The 17,086-nt window shown below is 46.4% G+C and overlaps 1 protein-coding gene across 1 annotated transcript in view; it reads right to left on the minus strand.

Annotated features, from left to right (window-relative positions):
- LAMA3 (laminin subunit alpha 3) overlaps nt 1-17,086 on the minus strand; it is a 253,009-nt gene that overhangs the window by 101,002 nt on the left and 134,921 nt on the right. The window contains exons 27-32 of the mRNA XM_052660252.1: nt 15,946-16,090; nt 12,624-12,750; nt 12,402-12,541; nt 10,427-10,542; nt 8,606-8,817; nt 7,441-7,645 (exon numbers count right to left, since the gene is read on the minus strand). Of these exons, the coding sequence (XP_052516212.1) occupies nt 7,441-7,645; nt 8,606-8,817; nt 10,427-10,542; nt 12,402-12,541; nt 12,624-12,750; nt 15,946-16,090 (945 nt within the window). The remainder of the gene's footprint in view (nt 1-7,440; nt 7,646-8,605; nt 8,818-10,426; nt 10,543-12,401; nt 12,542-12,623; nt 12,751-15,945; nt 16,091-17,086) is intronic.

Raw genomic sequence — 17,086 nt, forward strand, 5'->3', positions numbered from 1 at the left:
TCCCCTACCAGACCATGACCTCTGGTTAGTAGGCATGGGTGCCTTCTGTACGAGAAACAGCATCCAAACTGGAATAGGTGCTAGATATATTAAATAGTTTCAGCCATAAAACACAGTGATAAAATAGAATTTAAGACTCAAAAAAAATAAAATCACAGGGACTGAAGGAAATGTTTTATCCTGTTTTCAAAAACCCCCACATACCAAGAGGATGAAATCACAAACATATGCATTTATCAACATTCTCTATGCATTAATAACAAAATTACGGAGCAAATAGATTTTTAAATCCAAGTATAATTATGTATGGGCTTCCTGGTGGCGCAGTGGTAAAGAATTTAGCTATCAAGGCAGGAGACACAAGGGGTGTGCATTTGATCCCTGGGTTGGGAAGATCCCTGGAGGAGGAAACAGCAACCCACTCCAGTATTCTTGTCTGGAGAATCCCATGGACAGAGGAGCCTGGTGGGCTATGATCGATAGGGTCTCAAAGAGTCGGACACGACTGACCAAGCAAGACCAAGAGAGGTGATTGCATACTAGCATTTCCCCTTCAATTAAGGAGAAAAAGAAAGAAAGAAGGGAGAGAGAGAGGGAGGGAAGGAGGGAGGAAGAAAGGAAAGGAGAGAGAGAGAGAGAGGGCGGGAGAAAGTACGCTAGGAAAAGGAAGGTCAATTCAGAGATTATCCATTGTAAAAGGACTTCTCCAGGTCCAGGACCTGCAGGGGCCATGAAAGGATGGGAGATAATACATACTGTTTCAGAAGTTGACACCTGATGGGCTGTAGGGAGATTCTAAGGTGATACAGAGACCTCAGGCTTTGGAGACAGGGAGAAGGTTGCCACGGATAAGTAAAAAAATAATTTTTTTTTAAGTTCGAAGAGAGGAATAGCCTGAAGAGCAAGACAATGGCATGGGTTTCAGATACAGAATCAGCGGTAGGCTCAAGGACTTGAAGGGCCCCTAAAGATCATCTAATCTAACACTTCATTATATGTGTGAGGGGACAGGAGCTTAAAGAGGTCAGGGGACTTGTCCTCTAAGACCCACAAGAAAAGCTAGTAAGGGAACTGACGTAGAAATGATTTTCTATGAAGGTGGGATAAGCTGTCCTTCAGGGACCAGGACTGGAGCTCTGGGTCTGGGAATCATCCAGTGTGGAGGTGGTTGAAGCCAGAAGAATGGGTGGGGCTTCAGGGGGACAAAGTGTAAAGGGCAGAAGGCAGGCAGCCAAGCGCTTGGCAAATAATAGCAAAAGCTAATACCCGTGCTAGTGTGTGTCAGGTACTGTTCGAAGGGCTTTGCACAGGATTATTTAATCGTCCCAAGAACTTCAAGAGGTGGGAGCTTCTAGGAAGAGGGAATGCAGGTGAGAATGCTGAGCTCTTCCATCCTGTGGCAGGAGCCTCATCTGCCCTGCTCACCACCGTGTCCCAGAGCTTGCCTGCACGCTGTCTGGAATTTACCATTCCTATTACTTGATGAGGTGCATCAAAGGATTTGCTTCTCCAAGTTGTTGGGGCTTGTGGATTTCTGCCAAGCTGGAAGCACTTCTGTTGCCAGGATGCCAAGTCTATGACCTTCTCTGGCATTTTGTTTCTCCATCTAACACAAATACTGAGTAAATCTGTGACGCTGGCTGAAGTCCCCCCACAAACGGCTTTCCTTTAGCGGCTGCTCTTCTCACAAGCTGTCTGCACTTGTGGTTTCACTGGGTGTCCAGGTGAACTGCCATCTCCTATAATCAATCTTAAGATGTCTTGAAGGTGGTCAACATCACGGTATTTTTTTTTAAAACAGTGCTTCCCAGTGTCCGTGTATCTGTCACTGATCAATAAAAATCTTCTGAGGATATTCTAGACCTTTGGTTCGTTCACAGAATCTGACGGCATAACCATCCCTTATTAAAAGCAGAAGCAAATTACTGTGTTGCTATAAAAATGAAATTTTGATCAGCCTTTAAGACCACAATCCAGAGAACTGTCCCAAACAATGGACTTTTTATCTTTTATACAATATACTTCTGCAATCAGAGGTTGAAGAAGAAATAGAATCTAGAGTTTTAAATTTAGGTGGGACAGTGATAGACAACAGATTCGGTATGATTTCAATATCTTTGAAAGTGAAAAATGAAAGTGTTAGTTGCTCAGTCAAGTCCGACTCTTTGCGACTTCAGGACTGTAGCCCACCAGGCTCCTCTGTCTGTGGAATTGTCCAGGCAAGAATACTGGAGTGGGTTGTCATTCCCCTCTCCAGGGCTTCTTCCCAACCCAGGGATCAAACCCGAGTATCCCACATTACAGGCAGATTCTTTACTGTCTGAGCCACAGGGGAGGTCGGTCAATACCTTTAGACCACGAAATTTTTGCACCTTGTTTTATGTCTCTGGATATATTCCAGTGTCTCCCAGTTTACAGTCTACGGGAATTTGAATAAAATTTGTTTCCTACTATCCTGTGATTTTGTAAAAATCTTAATTATGTTGAATAGGTTCCCAGTGCTTTTCAGGCCTACTATATCCGTTACTTCTCTGTATATTCATTTTACTAATTTTTGAGGGTTCAATATTGAAACTCCAACTAAAAAATCTTAATTTATCTACTAAAAAATAATCGTAATATATAGTGGAACTATATGTAATCTTGTTCTGTATTTTCCAAGTTTCCTATAAATGTGTTATCATACTTTCATAATTTACATAATTTCATAACCCACTCCAGTTTTTTTGCCTGGAGAATTCCATGGACAGAGGAGCCTGGTGGGCTACAGTCCATGGGGTCACAAAGAGTCAGACACAACTGAGCAAGTAACACTTTCACACTTTCTTTCACTTCCAGCTATCTTTGATTATTTCTTTTACTTGAATGTTAGGTTCCTCCAAACGCATTCTTCATTTTCATTAGGAAATTTTTCAGAGGTGGTGGGAGCATTCTTTCCTCTAATATTTTCTAAAGAAATAATCCTTTAGGCAGTCAAAAGCTTTTTCGGCATCAACACTGTGGAATTATCATGGGTAATTTGTGCAATTTATGGTCATGTAATAAACTGAAGTTTTCCTTACATTATCTGCCAAGGGCCCTTTCACGACAAATCCGCTTTGATCATGGGTAGATATGTCATCCCATTACGTGATTATAGTCTTTTTGGTAACGTCAAGATAAAAGATTTCACCTTTTGCTTTGGGTGCAGTGCAGGTCAGTAAGATTCCATTCCTGCTGATGTTCCCTCGGGCATGGGCAAAACTACCATACAGCCTGCCTCAGTTCCGAGTTAGGCATTTTCCAAAGGCTACTGCCATTGGTTAGTGAAGGTTTGTTAAACACTCCTTAGAATTTGTATCTAAAGTCCTACAGTACATCTCTCTCTCATAGGTGATGCCTTAAGCGTTTTTCTTTTTCTGACTGAGCCACAGCACACGTGGGACCTTAGTGCGTCTGAGCAGGGATTGAGACCACACAACCCGCAGTGGAAGTGTGGAATCTTAACCACTGGACCGCCAGGGAACCCCTGATATTTATGGTTTTCAATGCATTCTTGGTTTCCTTTTTCTGTGGCAGCAGCTTTGAGAAACTGTATGTGAGGTTCTGTTCATAGCAATTTCTTCTGTTGAACAGCTAATCCCTTTTAAAACTTTCCCACTGGTTCTAAGACAGTGAATTCTTTGCCTTCTCCTCCTGCCTGAAAACTGCCTCTCCATTTCTGTGGCTCCTTTGCCTCCTATGATTAATCACAGGGACCCCCACACCTGTTCTCCCTCCTGTGTGTCTACACCTTCTCCTTGGGGGTCCTCTCTCACTCTCACCCTCGTACATGATTCCCCAACCTCCAGTCCCAGCCCCAATCTCCTCCCTTGGGTGTCCTCTTTTCAGAAGAAAAAGTAAAGAAGTCATTATGGAAAAAATGGAACTTTGTTGGACTGGTTTGCACTTTCTATGGTCTAGTGAGTTTTTATTTTCAATTAAATATGGGGACACTGTATGCAGCTATGACGGTGGCCACTGCAATGTCCTGGGCTCTGTACTCTGCCAGGATTCCATCTCCCAGTGACTGTTCATTCCACTTCTCCTCGTTTATCTGCCCCTCTTGCTCTTCCATCTGGTTTTTTCTTTGTTTTTCCCAAGGTTATATATACGTTGCTCATTCTCCTGTTCAAATGGAACCTTGTTTTTCACCCTGTCTTTCTTTAACTTTATTTTGTATTGGGGTACAGCCAATTCACAAACAATGTGATAATTTCAGGTGAACAGCAAAGGGACTCAGCCATGCATACACATGTATCCGTTCTTTTCCAAATTCCCCTCCCATCCAGGCTGCCACATAACACTGAGCAGAGTTCCATGTGCTATACAGTAGATACTTCTAGCTTATCTATTTTAAATATTGCAATCTGTTTTTATCCAGATTCCTACTCCCTTGAGTGGGGGAAGGATTTTAATGCTAACACCTCCCTCTCTGCTTCTTCCACTTATTTGTCAGACTATTCATTCCTCTGAACAATTAGATGTTGGATTCTTTCCTTTGATTTGTTTTTCAAATATATTAAAAGGAATATCATTCCTAGTTCAATCTGTTTACCGTTTTATAATACCCTGGATTTCCTTCTCTGTTTTTTTTCTATTGGAAGATAATCTCTTTATAATGTGCTGAAGCCAGTTTTAATTTTTCACTTTCCTTTGGTCTGGTCTCTCTTCTTCTACATTGACTGGGTCGTGACTGGCACATTTAGGTCCTTAGAGCTTCCCATTTATGCACCTTCTCCGGCCACAAGACAGCAAGCAACTCCTGGCACAGTGCCCCTTTCTGCTCTGGGACATCTCTACAGGTCCTGGTAGAAGTCTGTGCTTCCGCTGAATACCACTGTTCTTAGATGTCAGGACTTACTGGAAATGGGTCAGACATCTTCACAGGCCCACTGGTGCAGTCAGGACCCCAAGTCTTAAGTAACAAGCTAAGTCCCTGGTATCCTTCCAGAGAATAGCTTATGCACCGGAGGGAACAGATCCTAATGTATGTTCATTAACTGTGATGAGAACTCTCCGGTATCACCTCAAAATTCTTTGTGCAAGTCACATTCCGTTTAAGCTCATAGTCTGAGAAGGACGGACAACCAAGCTGACTCAGGGAAGACTCACAACCTGTGGTTTTAAAGACTTGGACTCTTCCATGACTCAAGTTCTCATTCAACTTCCTTTCCCGAGAACAAAGGAACTACTAGGAATGGGGCAACAATCACGGGTGTGGTTAAGGGCCCGTCCTCAGGAAAAGTCAACATTGCTGCTATAGAGAGGGGAATGTTGTCCCCAGAAGATACATCCAAGTTCTAAGCCCCCAGTATCTAGAATGTGACCTAGGAAGGAGGATTTTTGCAGACATAATCAATATGAAGTCATACTGGAGTGAGGCAGGTCCTAATTCAATACCACTGGTATTCTTAAAAGGAAAGAAAGACACAGGTATACATATAGATATAATGGAATACCACTTGGCCATAAGAAAAAATGAAATTTTGCAATTGCAACAATATGCTTGGACCGGAAAGGCACTGTGTATGCGTGCTAAGTCGCTTCAGTTGTGTCCGATTCTTTGTGACCCCATGCACTGTAGCCCACCAGGCTCCTCTGTTCCATAGAATTTTCCAGGCAAGAATACTGGAGTGGGTTGCCATTTCCTTCTCCAGGGGATCTTCCCCACCCAAGGATCGAGCCCGGGTCTCCTGCATTGCATGCGGATTCTTTAGCATTAGAGCCACCTGGGAAGCCCAGACGACATGCTGAATGAAATAAGTCAGAGAAAGACAAACAGTGCATATCACTTGTATGTAGAATCTAAAAAAAATAAAACAAACCGGTGGATATAAAACAATAAAAACAGACTCACAGACACAGAGAACAAACTAGTGGTTACCAGTGGGGAGAGGGAAGGAGAGAGGGACCCGAGAGAGGCAGGGGATGAGAGGCACAAACTATTATATAAAAGCAAATGAGCTACAAGGGTATTTTTTACAGCAACATATAAAATATTGGAAATATAGTCAATATTTTATAATCATTATAAATGCTGTATAACTCTAAAAACCTGTGCACCACTATGTTGCACACCTGAAATGTATATATTATACATCAACCGTACCTCAACTGAGAAAAGGTAAAAAAAAAATTTAAAGGCTAAAAGAAGAAAGAAAAGACACAGACATATACAGAGGAGACCCCCGTGTGAAGACAGAGACGCACAAGCAGAATCCACGAGACGACAGAGGCAGAGACAAGGAATTTCAAGGACTGTCGACAACATAGGAAGGAAAGAGATAGGCATGGAACAGGGTCTCTGCTGGAGCCTTTAGAAAGGGCACGGTGCCGTCGACTTGATTTCAGACTTTAGCCTTTTGACTCTGAAGATGCCCAGTGTGTGGTCATTTGTCAGAGCGGCCTCAGGAAATGAACACAGCTGCAGTGGAGTAGGAGGTGCGGGCGCCTGCCAGCAGCAGCCACAGCCCCTCCCGGCTGTCACACCCGGATCACAGACACAGACCCAGACATCCGGTACCCGGGGTGGGATGGGGGGGATGAGGAAGGGACTCAGAAGGGACCTGAGTCTCATGTTGTCTCCTGCACATGTGTGTGCCACACCCGCCTGGATGGAAAAAGATCTGCTTCGGTCTCCCTGCCACATAATCCCTGTGGGATTCTTTCCAGCCTCTTCTTCTAGGAGACAGGGTCCTCTTTTTCACCCCCTGTGCTTACTCTCCAGTCCTGCAGAGATCAGGCTGATAACTCGGATCACGCGACATCAGCCTCTGGTTTCATATGCAGAGCTGATCTGCTGGAAGAGCCTCTTGGCCCTACAGCATCTGTTTGAACCACCCTCTCCTTCTCATCGCTCAGCAGTTGTGCCTGGTGGGCCCGGGGGCAGCCCCCCTTACAGGCCAGGCTCTCCAATAGGTACTGCTCACCCTGCCACCCTCCCTACAACTGACCCCCTGGTGGAGACCCCACATGGCTTCTAGCTCGCCTGTCTGAGTCAGGGCGGCGGGATCTGGATTTTAGACTTCATCATGTACTGTGCTTAACAAAACTAGCAGCTTACGAGAGAGAAGGTTTAGAGCTCAAACCTCAGTACAGGCCAAGAGGCGCTCACCACCCAATGACCCAGGAGATGGAACTGATCACTTTATCACACACGCAGCATGTAAACACACAGAACGAGGCTGGAGAGGACAGTGAGGCTGCTCGAACCCCAGGCAACAGCTATCTGCCCACCCAGGCTCTGCGAAGCTACCCTGAGCCCCATGGGGACCAGTTACTCCACACACCACGCCCGTCCTGGGTGGGGAGCACCACCGAGCAGTGTTGAAGTGGGAAGTAAACGAGGACCCAAGTGGGGGCCCATGGCATCTTCCCTTCCCAGGACAGGATGCGACAGGCTAGCCCCCCAGGCCTCACCTGCACTGCCCGTGGTCCCTGTCGCACTCCAGGGTGGCGGCCCTGTCGGTGCCCATCCGGGAACAATTGCAGCCTTCGCAGCCGGCCAGGGGGTGGAAGCTGAAGGAGTGCACCTCACACATGTCACACTGGGGCCTGACCGTCCGGGGAGGACACAGGCACCGCCCTGTCGTCTCCTCACAGAGGCGCCGGCCGCAGTTGCAAGCTGGCCAAGGATGAAGAGACATGGTGTAAGGGTTAGACGCCCCTGATCTCCAGCAAAACTGCACCGCCAGGGTTTCCAGAAGCTTCCAAAGGGTATCTAGGAGTAAGGTCTTGTTTTTCCTTCATTATGGCATCACTGAGTGTGGTTGATCTGAAAGGCTCCTTTCTGGGGCCAAGACCAACCACGTCCAATGCTGAGGGTGGACAAGTGTGTGGACACTGAGTGAGGCATCACTGGACCTACTGACCTCAAGGTAGACACTCGTAGGGGCCTCCCCCTCATCCCCAGGCTGAGGCTGTGTGCCATTCTAATGTGAAGTCTGGCCTTCATTAGAGGGTCTGCTCCTCCCAGTCTCCCCGAAGGGCCTTCATGTTGCCCCAGGGCGCTGGGCCCAAGATCAGGGGTGGGGCCTGCAGCAGGCAAAGGCTGGCCTCCACGCGGGGCCTCTGCACCCCTCACACAGCCTGGGCTGCGCCTTGTCTAGGGCGGCAGGACAATTCTTAGACGAAGATCCACGGCCTCCTCAGAGAGGAAGGTGCCCTCTGACCCTGGGTTTCCTCCCACCTCAACTAAGCTTTGGTGGTTAGGCTGCAAAAACTGAAGCCTACCCCATCCCACTAGGAAGAGGGCCAAGCTGTCCAGTGTTTTGAAGCTTAAGGTTATTTCCCTTCACCTTCTTTGCCAAGGGCATGGGTCCCCTAGCCCGGGAGACACAAATACGTCTTTTTTAGAAGCCTGCTACTCAGAGTGGTCCCTGGACCTGCGGCATGGGAATCCTCTGAGTGGCTCCGGGAAATGTAGACTCTCAGGCCCCAGCCCAGGCCTCCTGACTCAGAATCTGCACTCTCACAAGATCCCCAGGTGAGTCTCCAGCACAGTGAAACTGGACAAGCCCTGCCCTGGGTGGGCTTCATCCGCCTGGACCAGAGATGACCTTGGCTGCCCCGAACGTGCGCTTACGTTTGCAGTGCGGGAACCCGTAGAAGCCCGTCTGACAGCGGGTACACTGCCGCCCGATGATGTGGGGCCGGCACGGGCACTGCCCGCCCTCAGGGCTGCAGGGGTGGCCGATGGCCCCGGCGGGGTGGCACTCGCAAGGCAGTGCGCCCTCATGGTAAAGGGCCACCAGGGATCTGGCAGAATTCTTACAGAATTCAGAGGCTCTCTGGGGGCTGTGGGAACAAGAACACACAGTGAGATCCTGGGAGGCATGCCCAGAAATGGCCCCACCTTCCCCTTCCCACACACCCCACCAAGCAGTGTTTTGGGAGAGGGGCTCTGGAGTCTAGGAAAAAGTGAGCGGAAACCCCACCCCTGCACTTACAATGGTTGACAGCCACCCACCCAACCCCATCTACTTCAGGACTCATCACAGGACTGGTGGGCGGGAACCTTTGGTGGCTGGAATAAAAGGGTGAAGATTCATCTATACGATGAGTTGTATGGTATATAGGTTCTATCTCAATACAGCAGTCACCAAAAAATTTATACCTGCATGTGCTATGATATACCACTTAAGGATAATAATGAGGAGGAGGTGAATCGTCAACTTTTACTGAACATGTATGTTAAAAGTTTTCCGTTTAAACTCATAAGCTGAAGCTCCAATACTTTGGCCCCCTGATGGTAACAGCTAACTCACTGGAAAATCCCCTGATGCTAAGAAAGATTGAAGGAAAAAGGAGAAGGGGGCGGCAGAGCATGAGATGGTTAGATAGCATCACCAACTCAATGGACATTGGAGCAAACTCCGGGAGATGGTGAAGGAGATGAAATCCTGACGTGCTGCAGTCCATGGTGTCGCAAAGAGCTGGACACAACTTAGTGACTGAACAACATTAACTTGACACCCACCTAACCAATTAGGCCAAAGCCCCATTTCACAGGTGAGACAAGGAAGGCTCCTAGAAGTTAAGCAACATTCTTGAGGGCACAGAGCTATGGAGGCACTCAAATCCACAGTGGTCTGACCTCAGAGCCCTTGCTCTTAATATTTTCTGTACAAGAGGTTTCCACCCTCTGGAGGCCCAGGTTCCTCAGGAAACCTGCAAGGTGGCAGGGAGGAGGGGTCTGCAGGAGAGAATGACAGGAACTGATAGTAAGGGCTGTTCTAGGCTCTTAGCATCTGGGAACCCACCAAATGAGGATAGGGAGGCCCGGCCTTCTGTAATGCTCCTCACTGATGAAAGGGCAAAGGAGAGCGGGAATCAGGGCTGATGTGCCCTGCAGCGGAGGAAACCCTGTGTGGTATCTTTCAGGAATCCGAGTTGGCCGACAGGAAGCAACAAAGAGGAAGAGAAACCCCCAAGAAGCCTGTGAATCCCGGCTTGGGGGTGATCTGCTGAGATCAGAGTTGAAGAGGGAAATCCCGCCCAGACGGACATGATGAGATAGTACACAGGTCAGGGTGTGCCGAGGATCAGGGACTCACTGCTGCTCCCTTGGGCGCTCAGAGGAGGAAGACAGACCTGAAGGCCACCCCTCCCCGGGCCTCCTGCTCTGGTTGGGAATGTGGGACAGCCTCAGGCCTCCCATGGCTGTGCCACAAAGTGATGTGTGCATGCTAAGTCGCTTCGGTCACGTCCGACTTTTTGTAACCCTAAGGGCTCCTCCGTCCATGGGATTTCCTGGCAAGAATACGGGAGTGGGTTGCCATGCCCTCCTCCCGGGGATCTTCTCAATCCTGGGGTTGAACTCACTTCTCTTGTGTCTCCTGCATTGGCAGGCAGGTTCTTTACCACCAGTGCCACCTAGGAAGCCCTCACACAAAGTGATACTTACTCAATATAAAAACTGTCTCCTCCACAATTGGTGACAAACTCCAACGACTTGTCCAGTGATTTTCTGTGAAGGATCTGGTAGTCGTAATTCTCTGCAGGCACCACTAGGACACGGACCTAAAGGGAAAGTGTCAGCATGCCTTTGGATTTTCAGCAGCACGGCACATCCACAGCTCCATCATGCTTTCTCTTTGCTAAGATCATGTTACGTCACTTCAGTCGTGTCTGACTCTTTGCAACCCCATGGACTATGGCCCACCAGGCTCCTCCGTCCATGGGGAATCTCCAGGCAAGAATACTGAAGTGGGTTGCCAGATCAGTGTTCTTTATTGTTAAGTCCAAGACCACATGAAACAGAACTTACAAAAAAAAAAAATCACAGAGCAACCCTAACTCAGTGTTGAAGGCTCAGGCCACATTCCCCCTAGGGAAATGATAATGAGTTGGGGGGACAGACCCCTTGGAGCGCCTGCTCAGAGGCGCAGCAGCCTTGGGTGCTGGGTGGGGACAGGAGACAGAGGCCTGTTATGATGTCAGGGCCCTGTGTGATCCATCCCTGCGATGACCCTGAATCTCCAGTGGCTGGAATTTTGTATTTTTATATATTTATTTTTATTTTTTAGTCTTTCTTTTTCTTTCATATTTATTTGGCTGTGCCAGGTCTTAGTCACAGCTCAAGGGATCTTTGATCTTTGTCGGGGCATTTGGGATCTTTTTAGTTGTAGCATGCGAACTCTCAGTTGCGGCATGTAGGAGCTAGTTCCCCGGTCAGGAATCAAACCTGAGCCCTCTGCATTGGAAGTGAGCAGTCTTAACCACTGGACCATCAGGGAAGTCCTCATTCTGTATTTTCAGAGAGTAAGCAAACTGAAACGGCAGGACCAATGGGGAGACTCATATGGTGGCTTGCCCCTGAAATGCCTAACCTGTCAGATACTCTATTATGAATAATTGTGGCCCCAGTCTTTAAAAATACCGCCCTGTATTCTCTGTACCTGTATAAATCAGACCACAGCAGTAACAAATGCTGCAGGAAATTTCAACATCTTTGTCAACTACTCAGCCACTGACAGTGTACAGAGTCTATTGCTCTCATGTTATTCAATTCAACAAACATTGCCGAACACCTGTGCCAGATGGTGTTTCAGGCACAGGGATACAAAATGTATCCCCTGACGCTGGGATGACATCCTCAGAGAGAAAGGAGGCATGAGCAAGAATTGGAGGGTTCAGGGAAGGCCTGGACAGTGTTTGCTGGCTCTCAAAGGCTTTACAGGCATTGGGTGATCATGATTCCACCAGCCAAGGTGATAAACAGGGAACGGGGCACCTGGGGTCTATACAGGTAACAGGCTAAGCTGGAGGGACCTGTGAGCGCTCTGGCTATGGGGATGCACAGTAGATGGTCCCAGAGCTCAGGAAAGATGGGAAATGAGGTCACAGGTATGGGTACCATTCCCACAGAGGGGAGAACAGAATCAACAGGCACAGATGATGTTATATGAAGAGAAATCTTAGAACAAGGGGTCTCAGTGTCAAGCCCAAGGGCACACTGACATGAAAGAGATGAAAGGGAAGAGAACTCACTGAAGGAGCACTGGAGAAAGCAGGGAAAGCCAAGAGAAAGTAGCTATGGGAGCCAAAACAAGATAGTTTCAGGAACAAAGGAGTGTTCAACGCCTCAGAGAGAGACTTGTCAGATGAGAGCGAGGCGGGACTGATGGAGACAGAGAGACAGCTCCCATGCTTCATGCAGGGGAGTTTTCTTCCCAGTTGCTTCTCTAGTATTCTGATTTCCCTTGATTTTAATAGTCACAGACCTTTTTTTGCTAAAGGCAGCTGTAAAATTTAAATGTTTTTCTATAAACATGGCTTCAATTCCCTGGAGGAATTACTGCCATGAGCCAGAACAGACACACAGAGCAGCTGACCAAGGCAAGCACGTAAAGAGTATGAGAGGAAAGAGCAGAACGCACCAAAACTAAGGACTTTCCTTCTGGAATTGTCACAGTCAGGGCCACCTCCGGCTCTGAGATGTCAAACTCAACCTGATCTCCGGTGATCACTTGGTCCCGGCAGCCAAGCACATGGGGGCAAAAAGAGGCCTGGAAGACACCTAGGGGCAGAGGGAGGCAGTTCTGTCACACCCCTGCCAGGACAGGTGAGCCCCAAAACCGGCCCTGCTCCCTGTAGCTCACCTGCCTGCAGCCGTCCTCCGTCCACAGACACCTGTGCCGGGAACGTCGGATGTGCTGGTTGATAAAAATGGACGACGATGACATACCGACCTGGGCGTGGTACTAGTCCTTGAAGAGTCGCCTGGTTCTAGGTGGAAAAAAAAAATCTTCTCAAGCTGTAGTTCAGTTCAGTTCAGTCGCTCAGTTGTGTCTGACTCTTTGCGACCCCATGAATCGCAGCACGCCAGGACTCCCTGTCCATCACCAACTTCCGCAGTCCACCCAAACCCATGTCTATTGAGTTGGTGATGCCATCCAACCATCTCATCGTCTGTCGTCCCCTTCTCCTCCTGCCCTCAATCTTTCCCAGCATCAGGGTCCTTTCAAATGAGTCAGCTCTTTGCATCAGGTGGCCAAAGAACTGGAATTTCAGCTTCAGCATCAGTCCTTCCAGTGAACACCCAGGACTGATCCCCTTTAAGATGGACTAGTTGCATCTCCTTGCAGTCCAAGGGACTCTCAAGAGTCTTCTCTAACACCACAGTTCAAAAGCATCAATTCTTTGGCACTTAGCTTTCTTTATAGTTCAACTCTCACATCCATACATGACCACTGGAAAAACCATAGCCTTGACTAGATGGACCTTTGTTGGCAGAGTAACGTCTCTACTTTTTAATATGCTGTCTAGGTTAGTCATAACTTTCCTTCCAAGTAGTAAGCGTCTTTTAATTTCATGGCTGCAGTCACCATCTGCAGTGATTTTGGAGCCCAAAAAAATAAAGTCTGCCAGTGTTTCCACTGTTTCCCCATCTATTTCCCATGAAGTGATGGGACCGGATGCCATGATCTTCGTTTTCTAAACGTTGAGCTTTAAGCCAACTTTTTCGCTTTCCTCTTTCACTTTCATCAAGAGACTCTTTAGGTCTTCTTCACTTTCTGCCATAATGGTGGTGTCATCTGCATATCTGAGGTGATTGATACTTCTCCCAGCAATCTTGATTCCAGCATGTGCTTCTTCCAGCCCAGCGTTTCTCATGATGTACTCTGCATATAAGTTAAATAAGTAGGGTGACAATATAGAGCCTTGACGTACTCCTTTTCCCTATTTGGAACCAGTCTGTTGTTCCATGTCCACTTCTAACTGCTGCTTCCTGACCTGCATATAGATTTCTCAAGAGGCAGGCCAGGAGGTCTGGTATTCCCATCTCTTTCAGAATTTTCCACAGTTTATTGTGATCCACACAGTCAAAGGGTTTGGCATAGTCAATAAAGCAGAAATAGATGTTTTTCTGGAACTCTCTTGCTTTTCCAATGGTCCAGTGGATGTTGGCAATTTGATCTCTGGTTCCTCCGCCTTTTCTAAAACCAGCTTGAACATCTGGAAGTCCATGGTTCATGTATTGCTGAAGCCTGGCTTGGAGAATTTTAAGCATTACTTGACTAGCATGTGAGATGAGTGTAATTGTGCAGTAGTTTGAGCATTCTTTAGCATTGCCTTTCTTTGGGATTGGAATGAAAACTGACCTTTTCCAGTCAAGTTGCAGAGTTATTACTAATTAGAATCACAGGACATTTCAAGAATAAAAATCAAAACAATGCAGGTATTTATCCAGTAAAGGCTGGGACGTTGGGAAGGACTGATGGCAAAAGAAGGGGGCAAGCAGCAGAGGATGAGATAAATAGTATTACTGACTCAATCGACATGAGTCTGAGCAAACTCCAGGTGGTAGCGAAGGACAGGGAAGTCTGGTATGTTACAGTCTATGGGGCTGCAAAGAGTCAGACATGACTTAGTGACTGAACAACAACAATTTACCCAAGTGAAGTAAAAAACCCACATTCACACAAAGCCTTCCGTTGAATCTTTGTAGCAGCTTTATTTGTAGTCACAAACACTGGAAACCAACCACATGACTTTCAGCTGCAGAATGGACAAGCCAACAGTGGGACAACCATAAACAAGACTGGAGGGAGTCTCATTTGGTACAGTGACTTTGGGAAACTATATGTGGTTTCTACCAAACATATAATTGAGCAATTGCATCTCTAGGTACATCACAAGAGAAATGCATGCTCTGTGTGCAAAAAGCCATACAAGAATGTTCCCAGAATTCAAGCACCACTTGTAATAACCATGTAACAAAGAGTCAGACTCCATTTTTTCTGTTTGATGGTTTTCAAGCTCCATCTTTCATCCTTTGCCTTCTGTCCCACAGCTGGACAAGCTGTAAGAAAGCCCAGGTGTTCATCCCTTGGCAGAGGTTGGAAATTCAGACCCCATAAATTCTAGCCCATGAGAGAGGGAGCCCTCACCTGGAGCCCCCCACCCCACTATGCCCCTGCCTCACCATAATGAAAACCAGGTTCAGACTCCAGCACTCGCTCAGGCTTGAGTGTGAGCCAGGTTCTCCCCAGAAAGCCTCACTATGTGAGTAATAAGTCTTTCCAAACCTCAAAATAAAAATTTAAAAACTACAAGAATAGCAACAATAAAAGAATATCTTTCAAATGAGAGCTGGGCCTTGGAGGGTAAGTAACTTACGAAAGGTCATAGACTAATTTTATAGCAAAACCAGGACTAGAACTCTATTGTCATGACTAATTCATTTCCCCCTACTACTCTAGTCTGCCTATCCCATACGGGATCTTATTAAATTTTCTCTCCCAAATTCTTTTATTTCCTATCTTAATGCAACATGAATTGACATGAGCCATCTCTAGGATTAAAAAGACATGTCATCAGAACAAACATTAAGTCCTGCAATTCTGTGGTTTATGATGAAAAAAATGTGTGTTCCCTTCATATATTTCATCTTTGTGTTCTAGATGATTAATCAATACATGTTTATTGGGAATTTCCTGCCTACAAATTGGTGTTGCAAAAAAAATCTGTTAGATTTCTAAAAGTGCTTGTGTTCTCATTTAAGAAGATAATTAATAAACTCAACCATGTTAAGTAGCAGTAGCCCATGCAAATATGACTTATCCTAAGATGGGTTATGAAAAATTGCCAAATGACTGTGCAGACAGAGATGCAGGAGGGAAAGAGAGCATTGGGATAGGCTGGCCACAAACAGAATTAACTGCAAGCCTCATTCCTGAGATTCTCCACAGTTGAGAGCAGAGGTGCTCAAGCTTTAGGGGCAGCAAACACCCCTTGAGGAGTCTGTTAAAAAACAGATTCCTGGGCCACCCTCCAGAGTTTCTGACTCAGCAGTTCTTGGGTGAGGCTTGCAGATCTGCATTCCTAACAAGTTCCCAGGGGTTGCAGGGGGGATGCAGCTGGTTGGGACCAGCTTTGAGAACCACCAGTTCACAAGAAACACACTCGGGGTAACCCTACCTGCGGGGCCTTCAAGGTAACCCCAAGAACAGCATCTGCAGGAGGTGAAGGATCCTCCGGTAGGCGAGGGGAAGACCCACCAGTCGGGACATCCAAAATTAGTGCTGTCAGAGGAGTTTCAGGGACCAGGGAGACACAGGAGGCACTGGAAAACAGAATGTTGAAAAATAACCAAAACCCAAAGAACTGTCCCTTTGAAGAGACAGATTCTAAGCATTAAAAGGACCCAGAGAAGGGCCTCCTCTCGTGATCCACTGGTTAAGACTCTGCCCTTCCACTGCAGGGGATGCAGGTTTGACACCTGGCTGGGGAAGTTCCACATACCACCTAGTGCAGCCAAAAAATAATAATAATAATACATTTGGGATTTCTCTAGCAGTTTGGACATTAAGACTTTAATCTGGCCAAAAAAACAAAATATAAAACAGAAGCAGTACTGTAACAAATTCAATAAAGACTTTAAAAATGGTCCACATTTTTAAAAAAAAATCTTAAAAAGAAAGGATCCAGAGAACCACAGGTCTGCAGAGATCTCTATACAAAGATATTTGGTGTTCTGGATTGGCCAAGTATATCCCACTTGCCTACCTAATACAATGAGCTCAGACCAGAAAAAATCTTAATTTTGAAGGAACGGAAGCTAGATGGAAACTTATTGAAACTTCCCTCTCTAGCACTAAAACTCATTGCTAAATGATATCAATGCAATGAAACATTATTCACCTCTAAATATCAAGACATAAAGCTATATAAAAACAAAAAGAACAAACAGCCATCATTTCTTTCAGGCACAGCCAGATTTTACTGTCTTGGTGGTTTCCATAAAGATGCATAATATGTCATGACTGTGTCCCTAAAGCATTTTTGAATCTACATCCAAATTACCTTCCCCAAATCCCAATAATCATTGGTTGCCTAATTCTCATAACATAGTTGTGAGATTGGGTCATTATTTTCATGGTTTTTTACATGAAGAGTCTCAGACATAGAGATTAAAGGATTGGAACAGACTGGATCTTGGTGAGAGCTCAGAACAGAAATCAGAGTAACTCCCTTCAAGGACGAGGCTTAACCATTTCCCCCAGTTGCTACTGTGTCAGCTTCCTGATGTTATGGAATTCTGGAAAAATTGCTGGGATAA

The sequence above is a fragment of the Budorcas taxicolor genome, chromosome 22, assembly GCF_023091745.1.
Source record: "Budorcas taxicolor isolate Tak-1 chromosome 22, Takin1.1, whole genome shotgun sequence".
NCBI classification, from domain to species: Eukaryota; Metazoa; Chordata; class Mammalia; order Artiodactyla; family Bovidae; genus Budorcas; species Budorcas taxicolor.